At 39.8% G+C, this 17581-nt stretch overlaps 1 protein-coding gene across 2 annotated transcripts in view; it reads right to left on the bottom strand.

Annotated features, from left to right (window-relative positions):
• Window positions 1-582: 582 nt before the first annotated feature.
• The window catches only part of itpkb (inositol-trisphosphate 3-kinase B), a 41524-nt gene continuing 24525 nt past the window's right edge, over window positions 583-17581 (bottom strand). For both annotated transcript variants that reach the window (XM_086263684.1, XM_086263683.1), the window contains 7 exons: window positions 10059-10158; window positions 8791-8828; window positions 8469-8644; window positions 6404-6608; window positions 4425-4526; window positions 3797-3868; window positions 583-3228 (listed from right to left, as the gene is read on the bottom strand). In XM_086263684.1, the coding sequence (XP_086119810.1) occupies window positions 3025-3228; window positions 3797-3868; window positions 4425-4526; window positions 6404-6608; window positions 8469-8644; window positions 8791-8828; window positions 10059-10158 (897 nt within the window). In that variant the 3' untranslated portion in view covers window positions 583-3024. The remainder of the gene's footprint in view (window positions 3229-3796; window positions 3869-4424; window positions 4527-6403; window positions 6609-8468; window positions 8645-8790; window positions 8829-10058; window positions 10159-17581) is intronic.

The following is a 17581-nucleotide window of genomic DNA, read 5'->3' as shown; positions in this document are numbered from 1 at the left end:
AAATAAGCTTGCTGTGAAACTCAAGCCAGATTTTATGACACAGATACACAACAAATGCAAGGAAAGAATTTGATGTCCCAGAAGTTTTGAAAGAATTGAAAAAAGAAGACTCACAGAGGCTTGTCTTTTTCACCCCTAACCTTAATAAAAGTGGAAGGGGGGGGGGGACCCCACATCAACCTCATCAACATCTCTGTTCAGAAGGTCCCATGAATCATTGCCTTTCTTTCCCACCAACTCCAGACGTGGCGGCTGTTGTGGACAGGTGTGATTTGAATGGCAAATTACCCTCATGCAAACACAACAATTAATGTGGTCAAAGAGAAGCTGCAGTTTGAGGTCGCTGTTGGCTTCCTGAGGATGGGCCACAGGAAAAACTATCCTTGTGCTGTCAGCTTACATACCAACCCATGCCATAGATAGGCAGATAGAGAAAGTGTCTTTTGACCTGTCTCCCTCCCCTCACCCCAGTCAGTCACGATAGATAGATAGATAGATAGATAGATAGATAGATAGATAGATAGATAGATAGATAGATAGGCTTACAAAGATTAATAGAAATCACACATGAACACATTGTTCTTTCACCAAAAAATTCATTTTTCAAAGGAACAACCCAAATAAATACAGAAGCCGGCAAAGCCAGAACAATAGGATGCCTACTTACAAATGACTGTAGGTGCACAAAGGGGAGCAAAAGCAATAGTTTAGATGGTCTTAAAGGAATAGTTGCTGGCCCTTTTGGCAGCTAGTTAGCTTAGCTTAGCAAAAGGAAAAAGAACAGCTCGTCTCATCCCTGTGCAAAAACGGCAACATCTAAAACTGACAAACACACAAGTTTTATCTTAATCTTGATTGTTTAACCAAGGAACATTTTCCCCTATTTCTAGTTTTTTTGCTAAGCTACACTAGCCAACTGCTGGTAGACATTTTCACATTTAGCACACAAACAGAGAGTGGTGTCCATCTCTTCCTCAACTACATAACAACATTTCCCCACATGCCCAACTATTTCTTTAAGAAGGCACTGCATTAGGATTGTAGTCTCTTTCCTCATCTACTTTCACTGCAAACTTTAACCGAAAACCATGGCATTTTAAATTCATGGTACATTACAGAAACTGTTTAAGTATTACTTTTCATCATGAATGTGTTACATTATAAGACATTTTTCTCTTTCGTCCTCATCTGGTATGACGGTATTCCCCCTCAGGAGGACATGGCTCACTTAGTCAGATACTATAAACCTTTTTCAAGTTCAAATATAGGTTGTCAACAATGTCAGCAGTCTGCCCTGCAGTTTGAGTTTTACTCATAATGCAACACAAGCTTGAGGACAAAACCCAAAAACAGTCATAAATTTCAAAATGTCATGGTATCCATTGATTTAAAACAAAGATTTAAATAGAAACAGAACAAGCTACAACTTAAGAACAAACCTTTCAAAGGGATAATAAACATGCACTCGTGAGAGGCTAAAGCACAGAAGCCCACATTTAAGACTAAGAGCAAACAACGCTTAAAAAGAACAGATTTTCACTCGTCTGACTTGGATTTGTAATATTAAGGCACTATATAGCTTAAATAAGATTGTTCATGGCTGTTAAGTGTTCAACAGGAGTCAACTAAAATAATGTTACAATAAAAAAAAAATGGAAAAAAGTTAAAACTACATCAAACAAAATAAATCTTACTGTACAGAGTGAGAAGGCTGATAAGTGTTTGGCCACTGAAGTCAAATGAACTAAAGTTATGTTACATATGAAACAATATCCTCCGTCGCATTACTTTCTGCTGTGAGATGAATTGTTTAGCTCCACCTGATTGCCTGTTATTGCCGGATTATTGTGGATAATCCAGCAATAACTGGCAAGGCTGCCACTGAAACTTATGCGAGCAGCCTACATGATCTAAATCCTCTCTAAGGCTTCGTGTGTAACGGGTAATTCTGAAGAGTGAAGCAGATAAAAGTACTACTATTCTTTCCACACATTTTAAAACTGTGATCTGATGAGTAAAAACACTCTTAACTATGTAATTCCTACTACTTGAAAGTGTAATGAAGGGAATATTTTCAAAGGAATGGCAATGTGATGAAGTTGTGGTCAAACGTGTAAAAAGAAAATCCTGTGAGAGTGACCTTAACTGTGTTAAGACGAAAAGCAATTTATCTTAAACTACAGCCAAATCAAGGCTTTAAAGGTGAAATGTGGACATTTTTAAAGCCACTACAGTTATTATGTGATTACAGCATCTTTCAAATAACTGGGGAAAAAAAATTAAAACCTTCACCAGGGGGCGTCAATGTCAGACATTTTTAAATTCCTCACATTCCTCACACAAAAGGATAACCCTCTTTATCATATATTTATATAAATTCTTGTAGCAATAACCACAATTTAAAGGAACAAAGCCAGAAAGATTTAGGGCATAAGAATTTTCTCTGTGCTCTTGTCCAGTCTGGAAGTACTGGAAGAGAAAGTAGCATGTAACTAATGCCGCCCTTTAAGGGGAATTCGTTCAGAGCACAGAGATATGGAAAATCACCTCTAAAAAAATTAAATTGATAGATAGATCCATAATTCTTTAAAAACTGAGAATTAATTTAGTTAAAAAATGTTTTAGGGGCCTTTGTAAATATAAAATTCAATCTTTTACATAGTAACGTTTAGCAGAAAACCTCAGGTGCAACAAAGAACGTTAATGATACCGTGTTTTCTGGTTTATGAGGAACTGAGACGTTGTTAATGTCATGAGTTCCACTTGTGCTTTTTCTGTCAAATGCACTATTAAGACCTCTTAAGAAGGCGAAGACAACAAAATAGAAGACTAAACTTTTGACGTTCTGAAGGTTATGTATGGATTCGGCCATGTTTTGGTTTTTTAATAATTGTGTTTCCAACATGAGAACAAGTGTCTGTGAAAGAGTTCTTGAGGAGGTCCCCAGAAGTGTTCCCCCGAGGACTGACGAATGAGTTGAAGTGGTTGTGTGTCCCGTCTTGATTAAAGGAAATCTCCTAAGCTTTATAAGTTCACCGTGGATGAAATGATATCCAGCAAACTATCGAGTCCAAAAAGGTAGCCGTCTTCTCTGTTCCCCTCCACCCAGGAAGCTCGGTGGGTCAGTTCCTTCCCCTCGGGGAGAGGTGTGGTTTTCCCAAAGTCAATCATCCAGACTTTGGCCCGTCCGTTACGGTCATGAACGAACAACAAGGAACTGCCGATGACCTGGCAAACACACAGAGAGGCACAGAGATGAATGAGATGAGAATACAGGAAATAAATAAATGTAAACAAGTTTCTTCTTTTATTAACACCCTACGTGTTTGTTTACGTCTTTTAGAAATCTCACTTCCTGTTTTGTGACATCAGTGTCCTTCATGTCAGCTAGTATTTATATTTGAATTTGGGTGTGTGTGTGTGTGAGAGAGTGAGCAGTCATGTTTCCTTAATAATTCAATTCAAGCTAAGATTGAACGTAAAATCAAATACAGGACTGGAGTATAGCCAATCTGAAAGTATGAGCTACGTGACATCTGAACATGTCTGAACTTGGACATTTACACAAATTGAGTGTGACAAACCCAACCTGTTTACAGCTTAATTATGTTAGTTTGTACATGTTAGTACATTTTGTTCAGAATTTCTTGCTTTTTGATCATAAAATTCCTTACAGAATAAACAAATACACGGTGCAGGCAATAGAAAACACCATAAATAAATGTATATGCACTCAGAACTCACATATTTGTATATGAAAAAATGTATACAAATAAACTAACTAGTGTGCCCTTACCTCATGAGTTTTGAAGAATGGGGAGATCTCCAGAGTGGCTCTTATTTCCTGCAGCCGGGACAGATAGATATTCTGAAAAACAGAACAACAAAAAAAAAACAAGCTTTAATGGCACGTTCCAACAAACCGTTAGTATTTTTTATCTGGCAGATCTGAGCTGTGTTTGTATGTGTTCAGTTTATTTCAATGATGTAAACAATATACAGAAGTACATTTAGGAAAGAAACGAAAAAAAGTGCAATACAAAATACACTTCGATATCGCTTCAGCTATTCTGATTCAGTTATATATCGAAACAAAGTGGGAAGAAGTGCAGAATATGGAGCGATGTACAGTCTAATACCTGCTTTTAATTGTTTAGTAAGCTGTTGTGGGTATTGTGCACACATTTCTATGTAACCTCTAGTCTTGAATTAAAAAATGCTCGGACTGGTTATGTGTTTTACTGCTTGGTTTAAGGTTAGGTTTACATTGTGGTTATGGTTTTGGTAAGATTCCAGGAAATGAATGTAAGTCAATGTTATGCCCTCTGCAGTGATGCGTGAGTGTGTGAGTATTACCCATGTGGTAATTAAACAGTATTCAAGGCCACTGACGCACATTCAGTAAACCAGACAAACACACTCACCAGTATATCCTTGTTTCCTTTTACAAAGTCGTGGAAGGCCGCCGTAACTTGTTCTCTCGTCTTTGTCTTCTTAAAATCTCTGTTCACCGTCCCGTCCTCCTTCTGCAGAGGAGAGGGTTAGCATGAAAACTTAATGAGAAAGTTCGACATTAGTTTTATTAGCATCAATAGCATATGACAAAAAACCTTTGGGGAAAATACAAGATAAACTGTTTAAGATGACTTTTCTATCCAATACTGAACTAGACGTACTGAAGGGAAGAAAGGCGCACAGGAGATGAAAGAAAGGGATGAAAGGGGGGGACGGAAGAAAGGATGGACAAGAAAAGCAGAGCAAACAATTTGCGGAGGAAAGGAAGCAGTGGGATATTTATAGAGGCTTAACCTTAAAGTAGCAAAAGGTCTTTGAGTCTTTTGAGAAAAACCCTCTTAGCGTAATTTCTGGAGTTGTTTGACAAACAATACAGCAACAAATAATGTTTCAGTTAATTCTAAATCCACACACTCTCATGAACATGTGACAAATGACCTGTAACAGTCATCCAGTTACTGTTACAGGTAACAAAAAGTAACAAAAATATATAAAATCAAAGTGTAAATTCAATGTATACCAATTAAGTAAAATGAATTTGAACAGATTACATTAAACATAAAATTTTACACTGTACCGATGGAAAATTAAATGTAATCCAGTTACTTAAAGTCAGCATTTTGTGTGTGAATATTTCTGAGGGTAAGCTTCACTTTCAGTATGTACTTTTATGTCACTGCATATGAAACCTGATGGGTAAACCAACTACTTAGATAATTTGTGCTCTTTCCATTTAAGTTGCTTTTTAACTGCCATTTGCGGGGTTTTGAAAGTTTTGAAAGTCATAGGCTAAAACACAAGCTTCTATTTAAAAATAGTCTTTTCTGGGGGCAGCAGCATTGGGGGGAGTGGAAGGTGGCGATGTGGTTTGTTGCAAGCTAAAAAAAAAAAGACATCTAAAAAACTGCCACGCGCTAATTTTCTGTTGGTCGACCGATTAAATAATTGTGTCAGCTATTACACCCTTTACCTTTATGTAGTCACATACAAGCTGCAGTTCTGACTGCCAGTTTAAGAATTCTGCACATGAACTGAGAGCCGCAAAGGAGAAATGCACACATCAAACATTTTTGTTCAGTTTTTGTAGTAGTAAAGTCTGTAGAAGAAGATCAACCAGTTTGTTAAGTTAGGAATAAATTAGCTTTTTCTTATTTTGCTTGCTGCCAGGCAACAAGATACTATTTAGAGACAAAACTTCTTTTCCCTTTACTGTTCAAGTCTGGGTACAGAAAACACACACACACACACACACACACACACACACACACACACACACACACACACACACACACACACACACACACACACACACATACATTATACCTAATTATCCCATTTTCACATATTTAATAGAGACAAGTTGACACAGACACATTCCCATTTGCAAAGAGAGGCAGTGAAGCGCAGTCAGATGCAGTACTTCTAGCACACACACACACACACACACACACACACACACACACACACACACACACACACACACACACACACACACACACACACATTTCTGTTTCTGGGGGATAACCCTTAGAGTCATGGCAACAGACCACCGGGAGGCTGTGAATGTCCTTATATAGCCACATCCCTCAAGGAGACAAAGATTTGTGTGAGTGTGTGTGTGTGTTTGAGCTCATACAATGTCACTTCCAGATGCTGAGGCCTATAAAGCTGTCACAGACAGGCCGTATGTGCAACAAAGGCATTCATGCACAAACATATACTTGAGAGGAAGTTTCTGGTCAAACAGGAAGTTAGATCATGACCCTGGGAGATAGACGCACACAAGATCCTAAAATAGAAACACACAGAGAACTGGAAGAAAAGAGGGAAGGAAGCCCCCCCCCCCAGTCTCACCCGCACACCCACGCACACCCACACACAGTCTTACCTTGACCCCCTCTATCCTAAATCCCAGGGTTGCTGTTGAGCTAATAGTCTCTCTCCACTGCATGTATCTGGGTTTGGTCACTGCCTTCTTGTCATTTTCCTCAATTGTAGGTGCAGCAGGATCAACTTCAATCATTTTCTGATACATGTCAGGTCTTGGAGAGGGTTTCTTGCGAGCCTTGGTCAGCTCTTCCTCAAGGTAGGTCCTGAAGCACAAAAAAAAAAAACACCGCACAGGTGATGAGTGGTGAAAGGAAGAGGAGGAGATAGGTAGGCAAGAGATGAGAGGTAGGCGGCAAAAAAGAGAGGAGGAGGATGATCTGTTTCCAAATAACATGACACAGCTGTTTGGAAGGAGTTTTCCTCACAGATATTTGCAGCAAAATTTACAGCTGATATCTTATTTTTCATCAGCCTTATCTGTCATTTTACTTTCCAAGGGTTATAAACACTTGACATGTGCAAGAATCATTGACATGTTAGCCCTTTTTGTGAAGAAACAGGAGCTCTTTAATTGAAATGATCTCATTTATATAAAAACAACCATGGTTAGCCAAATCTATCGAAAAATAAAAAAGGAAGAGAAATGGTAAAATTAAACCAACTGATCAGACTTTGTGTACAAAAAGGGAGCATTACAGATATTTCTGATGGTGTTACAACCTAATACAGTTGTTATTTTGTAAGTATAAAGGTTATAATAACTGCTACAACATTAACCATTTATAATCTCTAAACTGATACAGTTTAGATATATATGGATGGATATTAGGGCTGCTCAATTAATCGAATTTTAATCACGATTACGATCTGGGCTTTCAACGATCATTAAAAATGACTGAGCCGATTATTAGCCCCTCCCTCATTTATCCGCGACACCTTAAAGGCCGGTCCGTGAAAATATTGTCGGGCATAAACCGGTCCGTGGCGCAAAAAAAGTTGGAGACCGCTGATTAAGAGGACCCGAGGGAAGCTCGGAAAGCTAAGCAGAAGTTATTTGGAGAGTGACTGCCGTTGGTTGAAAAGAGAGTTTAAAAAAAAAACTTCAGTGGTGTTGCACACTATTTTATATTATTTTTTAAAGTCATTGTTAACCCTTTAAAGCCGGTCAGAGCAGCACGCTCCGTTTTGCGTAACTATTTTTAAATCCCTGTAGAACCTGAACCGTGTAAGCTAGCGCAATAATTTGTTTTGCATATGAAACCGGAGAAGTTGTACTTACATCTTATGCCATCAGCTTGTCCTCGGTCACGGTTTCGTTCCACATATAGCTTTGCAAAAATTGCATAAAAAGCGCTTGCAGGAACAAAAACATAATATTCCAGAAACACGCTTTGCCGATCCTATCAGCTGTTCGTAACACTTCCCACAGTGAAATGATGCACATGCTGTTTTCTTTGCAAATTTGCATCATAGGATTGTTTTTTGTTTTTCCTGCAGTATATAAAAATTGGTGTATCTCCAAAATAAAACTATGAAGACACTCAAAATAAATTTCCTGTTGTTGGAAACTATTTTTTGCAACTTTATTGTATTTAAAGTTTTGAGGGATAAACCTCTTCAATTTCTCCAAGTAGAAATATATGTAAAAAAACAAAACAAAAACGATTTTCTATTTTTTTTGTAGTTTATTGCACTTTTTTGCAATTTATGTAATTACTATGGACTTAATGCATACATATTATTAAAATATGGGCTATAACAGTTGTATTGATGTATAGCAACTTGAAATGCTCCCACAAATGGCACTACAGCATGTAAAAAAAATAAAATAATATAAGCTCTGGTGGACTTGGTTCTATAGTAGGTCTTAAAGGGTTAAATAAATATCGTCAAATAATCGTGATCTCAATTTCAGTGAAAATAATCGTGATTATCATTTTTGCCATAATCGAGCAGCCCTAATGGATATATATGTAAGGTTCAAATAACCCTCACAAACAGGCCACAGCGTTAAAGCCATCACAGTTACTTATGTACGTGAAATATAATTAATCGCTTTATCCTCTCAGTCGCCGTGTTGTGTAAGGATGACTGTGTCACCATGCATTAATGTGTTCTCTCACCTTACTCCCATCTTACAGTCCATCACACATGGGTAGTCAAACTCAGCCAGCAGATCCTCCATCTGGTTGTATTTCTGGCCGTCTTTCTCTACGTCTCCATGGTAACCAGGGACGTAGGGGCGAAGCACGTCCTTCATCAGGAGGGACAAGCAGCGCTGCTCACATTCACAGTGTTTCTAAAAGATACCATTAAGGAATCAGCGTTTTATGCTCTGCGCTGCAGATCATTCAGTATGAAGATTTTTAAAGTCAGAGTGGATTTTAAACAGATTTTTGCGCAGTGACACAGAGCTGCTTAAGGGGCCACTAAACGGTTGCTTACTTTTAATATCCGTCCATTTGCTCCCGCCTTGAAACTCCCTGTGAAAAGACAGAAATTCATTGTAAATGTGCAGAAAGAGTCCTGAGTAATTTGCTGTAGGTCATCGGGAGCAAGTGAGAGTAGAAGCTGTGACTCGTTTTACAAGTGAATGGACAAGACAGCAGTTCAAAAAAGATGTTTACAGATGTTTCCAGTAGAGACAGAGTGCAATTAAGTCCCACTCACACTGGAGGAGAAAACAATTATTGGCTTTGTGAAGTTGCCTCGTCTGTCAAATAGCAAAGAAAAAAGAAAAAAAAGGAACAATCCCTAAAAGCTGCAGTGTACAGGGATAAAAGAGCAATAGGAAACCCAGACAACCCAGACCAAATTTTTATAAATTACCAAATCAAAATCTTTAACCTTTAATGAGGAAAAAAACTGAGATGGGAAAGCCTGAGAATGAGAATGCTGCTTCCTACTGTTGTGATAATGATTTTGCCAAATGTCAGTTTTAGGCTGGCATATTTTTACAACTTAATCAGCACAAATATAACCAGCTACATGTATTTTGTTACCATTTTAGCCTTCAGATGTTTACTGCGTGCCCACGTTTTCCCCTCCACTAGCCTAGTTTTAGGAATGACACGTTGTGCACGATCTCTATTCCCAAGTATTCCCACAGACTCGTCCCCTGAGGGCCCTGACCACAAAGAGCCGGCTCCAACAAAGACAGATCTGCCTGTCTACATATTTTCTAAGAAAAACTGCGTCTGAGCCCACCACCGAGACAAAAAAACCCCTGGCCAGCTGACCACCAGCAAGTACGTATGACAGCGTGTGAAAGAGAATCCCCAAAATTAAAACTATATGAAGCCAAATTTTATAAAAAAAAAATCAAATAGTATGCCTGATGAAAGTTGTATTCTAGAAGTGCTGATTTCATACGCTTAAATGGACAAGCCCCCAATGAGTTTGCTGTTTTAGTTCTGTATTTATTCAGAGAAACCTGTGTGTGTGTGTTCCTGTCTAGCTATCTTTGTGAGGACCGAAATCTGCATTCTACTATACTTGTAAGAACCAACAGTCACAAGTTTGAAGGCCTTTTTGAGGCTCAAAATGTGGTTTTAGTGTCAGGGTTACAATTAGGTTATGGTTAGGCATTTATTTTAAATGGTTAGGGTTAGGGTAAGGGGCTAGGGAAACCATTATGTCAACGAAGGTCCTCACTAAGATAGCTGAACAGGCTTCAGTGTGTGTGTGTGTGTGTGTGTGTGTGTGTGTCCTACCTGCATGCCCTGCCAGTTGGATCCATGGATATTTCTTCTTGAAGGACATGACAAACGGCGACCAGTGGACCATGTTTTTAATCTTCTTCCAAGACTTGTGCTGCAAACACAAACATGTACATTGTTGATTATTACTTACTTGGATGTGTTGCTTTCACATTCAGGAGGAATTCAGCCATAAGCTCTGCCACAAATGACTCGTGTACCATAAAGCTGCCTGCCTAAGTTCTTTATTTTAGTTAAGCTATTCATGATCACTAGCTCAAGGCTCTCCGACCTCAACCCGTTTAAACCAAACTCCACTGTTTGTAAAATGAGTGAGTGCAATATTAATATTTGCTCTTCTGCTTATGCAACTTTTGTAAAACATCAACTTCAGTCTACTTCAGTCTCAGAGGGACTGTACTGCAAGTTCTCCTCTAAACCTTTCGGGTGATCCAGTGTTTAATGACCGTGAGAAAAACAAGACTTTAAATCACATATGTGCACACATACCACACGCACGCACACACACACGCACACACAGGCGGGTATCCCTGACCCTGGGGGAGCTGCATGGTTCTCCCACACTCGCTGTCATTCTTTTTTATTGCAGTGTTTTAGAACATTTTATCTAAACTCTGGAGGATTGGGCTGGGGTTTCCCCTAGTAACAAACACACACACACACACACACACACACACACACACACACACACACACACACACACACACACACACACACACACACACACACACACAGTGTTTCTCCAAAGGCTCTCCCTGTCCTTGGCAAGGACACATTGAACTGCGGGACTCCTGCCGCACATAGAAACACACACGGACACTCATTCACAAAATGAGGCCTTCGGTCTCTGACACACACACACACACACACACACACACACACACACACACACACACACACACACACACACAGCTTTCTCAACATAAATATGTTTTCTCTGATCTGATTCATATCCATCGTTCCCTTTCTCTAGCTCTTAATCTTTGTGATAAAAAATGTCTTCCTTTCAACAGCAATATCCATATTTCAGCAGAAGAAGTGGCCATGTAGAAACATGTCAAAGAGTGGTGTTTAGGCCAAACAAGGGAAACTACAAGAAATACTTTACGAGTAAATGAACCACAGGTTATTGTCACTTTAAATGGCACTCTTAACCAAACCTCTCAAATCCATTTGAGCATGGATTTGACTAAAATACTCTTCATTTCTTGTCCTCTTATACTCAAGTAGATGTGCTAAACTTGCAGCCTGTTGCACCTCACTGAAATGACAAACTCTGGCTGAGTACAATCTTTTATGCTTGCAGCATTACATCAGATGGAAAAATTCCACGTCTTGTTCTGTGGGTTTGAACAACGCTTGGCTGTACCACACCGAGAGAGTAACAGAGAGACGCGGCAAAAAAAAATCCAAAGGTTTTTATGGCATCTCTTCAAACGCAGTACAAACAGCCTATTCTCAAATAAATAACCTTCTATGATAAGATGCTTAGTTTTAAGAAATAACACAAAAAAACTGAAAACGTTCCACTGGTAAAGATGTGTCCTCTCTCACACAAGAGAGTTCAAACTGGTCTTGTGAAGGGGGGAAATAATCTTGTGTCAACAAATTACTGGAGAGGAGAAGAAGAGAAAGGCGAGAGAAGTAAGGAGAAGGATAAGATAAGAGAGAAGAAGACCATAGAAGGAGATATATAACCCCATGTCACATAATCTCGACCTGATGAAAATTCATCAGCTGATAGCATGACTATCTATGGTTAGATGCACGGACACACACAACTTCAGGCGCACACACTTTCTCCCTCCCTCCTGGCCTTACTGTCCGAGGCAGCGACGAGTCACATGAGGGGTTTTTGCTCTGCACCAGTGGAGGATCAAGAAAAAGAAATAACCTCACTCCCACTAAAAGTACAACTCTCACACATTCACATGTGTGTAGGTCAGCCGAAATGACTCTGAAGAGAGCAGCAAGGCTTGAGTCATCATCAGCACGATGAGACTTTTTGCAGCAGAAAGTTTAGTAGCGAGGTTTAGCCATTTCAGTGTGTTGTGCAATTTAAAGAAAAATGGAAAAGCCTCAGTATGATTCAAAGCAGACTAAAGGTGACATCGAACAGAACTCTGCATGTGTCAGGATATGTAAGTAAGACTAGACTGTCAACTTCAGAAAAATGGGTAAAAAAAACATTAATAATCAGGAACACACTTGGTGGCCTGCACTTTGTAGACCACCAGCAAACGCCAAACAGAATGATAGTCCCCATCTCCTTTTTTCCCCACGCCACTTTTAGCCAGTTAGCGAATGAGCTGCGGTGTCGGGCTCCAGCTCATAAGTAGCAAAGATCTGCATTTTTCTCCGTGACATCTTTCTACCACGTTGCCCACTGACAGCTTTGTGTGTGCGAGCTGTAGAGGGCAAGAGAGAGAGAGCAAGAAGGAGAAAGTCTGGAGCAACTCAAGTGTGAGTAATAACAGACATGGTTACCGTGTGCAGATTTACGAGCTACAGACATTTAAATTTCATCAGAAGAGGAGAGGGAGGTCTGTAAGACTAAAAACAAACTTCAGCCTGCAGCTATCACAGCGATAGTGCAGGTATATTATTGCACAATAAAGTTTAAAAGTGGAGTAGAGCTGTCAAGCATCACAAAACATGAACTAAGTCCAGCTATGAGAGCATTCTGCAGAAAGCCTTTACTCAAAAAGAGGCTGTATAGGTGTGAGTACCTGCTGCCGTTTGTGGCGGCGGTGGATGATGGCAATAATACAGATGGCTCCAACTGATAAAATAACACTCCATACCGAATACAGCCATGTAGACCACATCATGACCAATCATGTGCCACTCAGCTGGAAAAACCCTCGAGAACGATTATCCGTCCGGCTCTCCCGCAACACGCCCAAACTTGAGCTATCTGTGCCGAAAAACCGAGCACCTCAGGCTTGCATACTCCTCGTTCTACTCGTGCCCCCACAAGATGTACACATATATGTCTGTGTGTGTGTGTGTGGGGATAAACACTTGTAGATCATTTGTTTGGCAAAACAGAGGACAAACATAATCTGGACATGCAAATACCCACAAAGGTTGCAAAGGCACGGACAGAGTGTGCGTGATTGGAAGAGAGTCCGAGGGCAAAATCCTGGAAATGCAGAGAGGTTTCGTGGAAATTCAAAATAAACCTGCGCGTTGGTGTTTATCTGCTTTTAGTTGTTACATGTGTCTGAACGCGTCATTGCGTAAATCTCTACGCTTGTCTTGAGGATGACACAAAGAAAGATTGTGACAGAAGCTGCAACAAGGGCTAAAATAAACTAAAGGAAACATCCTAAACAGCAGCTCCCACACACTCTGCGCCGAGCCGCTGAAGCTACTGCAATGCACCTTCATCCTGTAACTCAGCACTATTGGGTGCAGCAGAGTGTCACATTTGAATTTTACATGGCTAGTAAAAAGAAAACATGTAAATAAATCTGGACATTCTCTGTCTGTGATTATCTTCTGAAACAATAACTTACCAGCTGACAGATGAATATCACTTTTTATAAGCTATTTAGAAAGAGTTACTTTACAAAACTATTATATTTTTAATTAATAAGTTAACTGTTTCCTGAAATAGTGAAACTGTCTCACTGACAGTAAAATAATAAAAAAAATTACAACCAATTAGAACATAACAGATACAGATTAACCTCCAAAATGTTTGGCTTTTTCTTCATCATTTTTTCAGGGCAGATCATTTACACCAGGGGTGTCAAACATAAGGCACAGGAGCCAGAATGGTATAGACTGTCAACTGTATTTTCATGAATTTTTTCCAGCTTTCCTGCTAATAAAGACCTCCAAGGCCATTTATATCACACCAAAGTAATACATTAACAATTAAATGGCAAAAAAGTCCCTGTTATCCACTATCTACTACAGAAATGTCTGCTTTTTAAAATGTGTCCACTGTAAAACAAATAAATAAACAAAAACAGAACGATTTTTGTGAATGAACTAGAACTTTCTGCTTTATAATTACAGGACAGTCTGAGCAACGAGCTACCTGAACCCTTTCTGTAAGTTTACACTTTTATCCCAAAGAATCAATTATCATGTTGTAAAACCATGCAGTTTAATTTATTAATGAGTAAGTTAAAGTACATTAAATGTAATTAAATGTGCAGTTAAACTTCTGATAGGAAGGGAAGTTTCAGTAGTCCGGCCCACTTAAGACGAAAGTGAGCCTGTAAATGAGTGTAAAGTGAGTTTGACATCCCTGACTTACACAGTTGATTAATTTGTATCTTCCTAATTGCCACAGCACTTATTTACACTGTCGTCCCTTTATAGCAAACCCAGCATGGTCTGCAAACTGTCCTACCTACTTTACAGCTTCATTGTTTAAACACTATGACGACCACTTTTGACAGACTTTGAAACTCCTCTGATGACTGTATGTGATCTATTAATACATGAAGCATTCATCTGGTAGTGTCGGTGTCTCTGGTTTTTTGTTCTGTTTTGTATGTGTGTGGTTTTCCGCACATTGTTTCATGCTTATATGCAAATTGCCAGTCACCAGATATGTACTGGAAGAAATGCATAAATCCTCTAGGAAAGGCACGTATTTTTAACTAACTGCAACCCGCATTTGACATAATATATTTAGTAAGGTTTAATTATCACTATTGTTTAATAAAATGGCCTTACTTAAGTATGCACTGGCGCTTATATAGCTCTTTTCTACTAAAACAATCAAAGCACTTATACAAGATGTCTCATTCACAGTCATGCTTTTATCTACGTCTAAGTGCTTTCTATCTAACATTCACACGTCGATGAATGCAAAGTGGAGAAACTCGGCCCAACGACACTTTAGCATTCAGATTGGAACAGCCAAACATCAAACCACCAACCTCCATCCTGAGCTGTCTTGAAAGTTCTGGCACCATGACTGCAGTCAGTAAATGTGTTGATGACCATCCCCGTGCAACATGTTACTACATGTTGCTCCCCTTTGCTCTCCCTTCCTACATTTCTGGTCAGAATTCGCTGTCTAAAGATAAGCATTCACAGGGGTGTGTTTTCGTGGGGAGGATCACACATTACTAAGAAACTGGATGCATGTTGGGCAAGATGATTATCAAGTACTCTCTGTCTTCTTCAACCTGATTGGATGAATGCCTTGCATGCACTCCTATTTTATGAAAATACTTCAGCAAAATAAGTTTTAAACAGCTGCTGAATATCTCTTTACTTTAAATGAACATCAGCCAGTTCAAATGCTGCTCGGCAATTTCCAGAGATCTTAACTTTGTGGGAATGGGGACTGGAGTGACTGAACGCTTTGGCGCTTAACCAAAATGCGTTGCACGGATGGCTCCGCAAATTAACTGGCAATGGGAAGGCTGGAAATAATGGATCCTGTGGACATACACGAACTTAAAGGCAAAGTTCCTACCCAAATTTAAATAAAAGCAGGAGCTGTAAGGGGAAACTTGAGCTGATCTCTTGAGTCATCAAAACAGCTTAATTGAGTTCTTAAAATGATTAAAGATTACTTGTACAAAGAAAACATCTCCCAACACTTTCCAGCAAAATCTCCACTTGTGTTTTATAAACAGTTTGTTGTGTTAAATAATGAATTTAGCTATAGATGCTAAATTTGGCCTATGTATTACACCAAAGCATGAGATGCAATAAACCAAAACAAACTGTGCACATTGTTACACCCGTGTTATTAAACGCAACCTATGGGTTTGCTACAAGTTTCCAAGTGTTCCCATGCTTGCCTCTGGCTGTTTGAAAAAGTACTTATGTTTGCACTTAATTTGTTTAAGTTTGCATTTTAAAAAAAATAAGGAAAATGAAGATGCGTGCTGCTTGCCAAATGCTCTCTGCTCACAAACCTCCCTGAGAGTCAACACGCTCATCTTCTTCTCACTCTCTCCTATCTCCTGTCCCCAGACCAGCTGGATGACAAGGGGAGAGAGGGAGAACTAGTGAAGTTTCCATTGAGAGAGACAGAAAGAGAGAGACAGAGAGAGAGAGAGAGAGAGAGAGAGAGAGAGAGAGATAGGGGAAATGGTAAGCGAAGGAACTTCTTGCAGACAGGAAGTGGGGGGGTTGCCGCTTGCCTCAGCGACAGTATTTTCCACATCCGCCGCTGACTACAAACAAAAAACGACAGAAAAAAATGGCCTTGCCCTCTGTAAACGCATGGACGTTTTATTGGCCTCTTGATTATCATGCCTACAAAATGTGCATCACGTTCCTCAGCACATGCGTGCAGACATGCTCTTGTGCAAAATTTGCATTAGGCAAGTGACTCCTATAGATTCTACAGCTGGAAAATTATTACACGCAGTATTAAAACAATTGTTGTTGCAAACCATACGCATAGATGATGTGGAAATTTGATATTTTTGTCTCGATCAGGAGGCCCAAGGTTATATAAGGCAACCAGATATCACTCATTTGCATGCAGGGAGTACAGAAAGAAGGGTGGAGAGTGATTTTTAAAAAAGCCTTGGGGGCAAAGGGTGACTCTGGGTTATAAATGTGTAATGTGAAGAAGCAGGGGAAACACTGATGCATGCTGATGTTTTCAACGGAGAGGCACTGAGGAAATAACAAGCCTGATATCGCTCACCACAAGGTCCCCTGCAGATACAAACACTCTAGCTGTCTGAGTCTGCAAACTTTAGAGGCACACACAGAGACTCACAAACACCACAATCACACTCACAAAATTAAACTGCTCAGAGTGTGATGCAGGCAAAACAACATGCTTGGAGAGAGCATGATAAATATCTTAGCAACCGAGGCTGGCCAGTGGAACAACAGCTTTGCAAAACTGACAGTGAGACAAAGGCGAGAAAAAGGGACACCTAAAAGAAAAAAGAAAGGCTTGATACTGTTCAGCTGGGTTGTAACTGAATGCTGCAGTCATAAGGAGACTTATTTCCAAATTGAGGTCAGTATGGAACATTAAAAAGCATATCTCTAGATCTAGGCTTCACTGTGAAACACCTCAAAATGTTTTCTTTTCTTTTTTTTTGGGGGGGGGGGGGGGGGGGGTTCTCAGTTTGCTTATGAAAACATGGTTTGTATGCAAGTATCAAATCTACAAGTACTCCTTCATGAGGTGTGCTCTACATCCCTTTTCTAATCATGTGTCAGAACCAGCAGGGGTTCCCCAGTGTGCTGGTATCCAAAGCTGATGATAACGCTCTGAGCCCAAATGTCAGCATCGGTAAGAGGAGTCTGACCTCTCCTCCACTGCCTAGAGCAAATCAAGTCTGCACATGCATGCTCCTTCACTCTCACAAAAAGCTCCAAATAAAGAATTGACCGGTGTTTCCCCTCTCAGACTTAACCAGGCAGGCATTCTGCAGCACACACCAAACTTACAGTCTCTGCCAAACACACACACTGTACAGCTGTGAGAGGGAAACTCGGTTTGACGTCACAGGGTTGCTAGGAAACTTACCGCCGTGGTAGTGAAGATTTTCCACTGCAGTACAAAC

Source organism: Aulonocara sp. 'chitande type north' Nkhata Bay, linkage group LG15 (genome assembly GCF_057382095.1).
Source record: "Aulonocara sp. 'chitande type north' Nkhata Bay isolate Kocher_YH1m ecotype deep benthic linkage group LG15, A_spYH_male_GT1.1, whole genome shotgun sequence".
NCBI lineage: Eukaryota > Metazoa > Chordata > Actinopteri > Cichliformes > Cichlidae > Aulonocara > Aulonocara sp. 'chitande type north' Nkhata Bay.
This window is presented reverse-complemented; position numbering and strand designations above follow the sequence as displayed.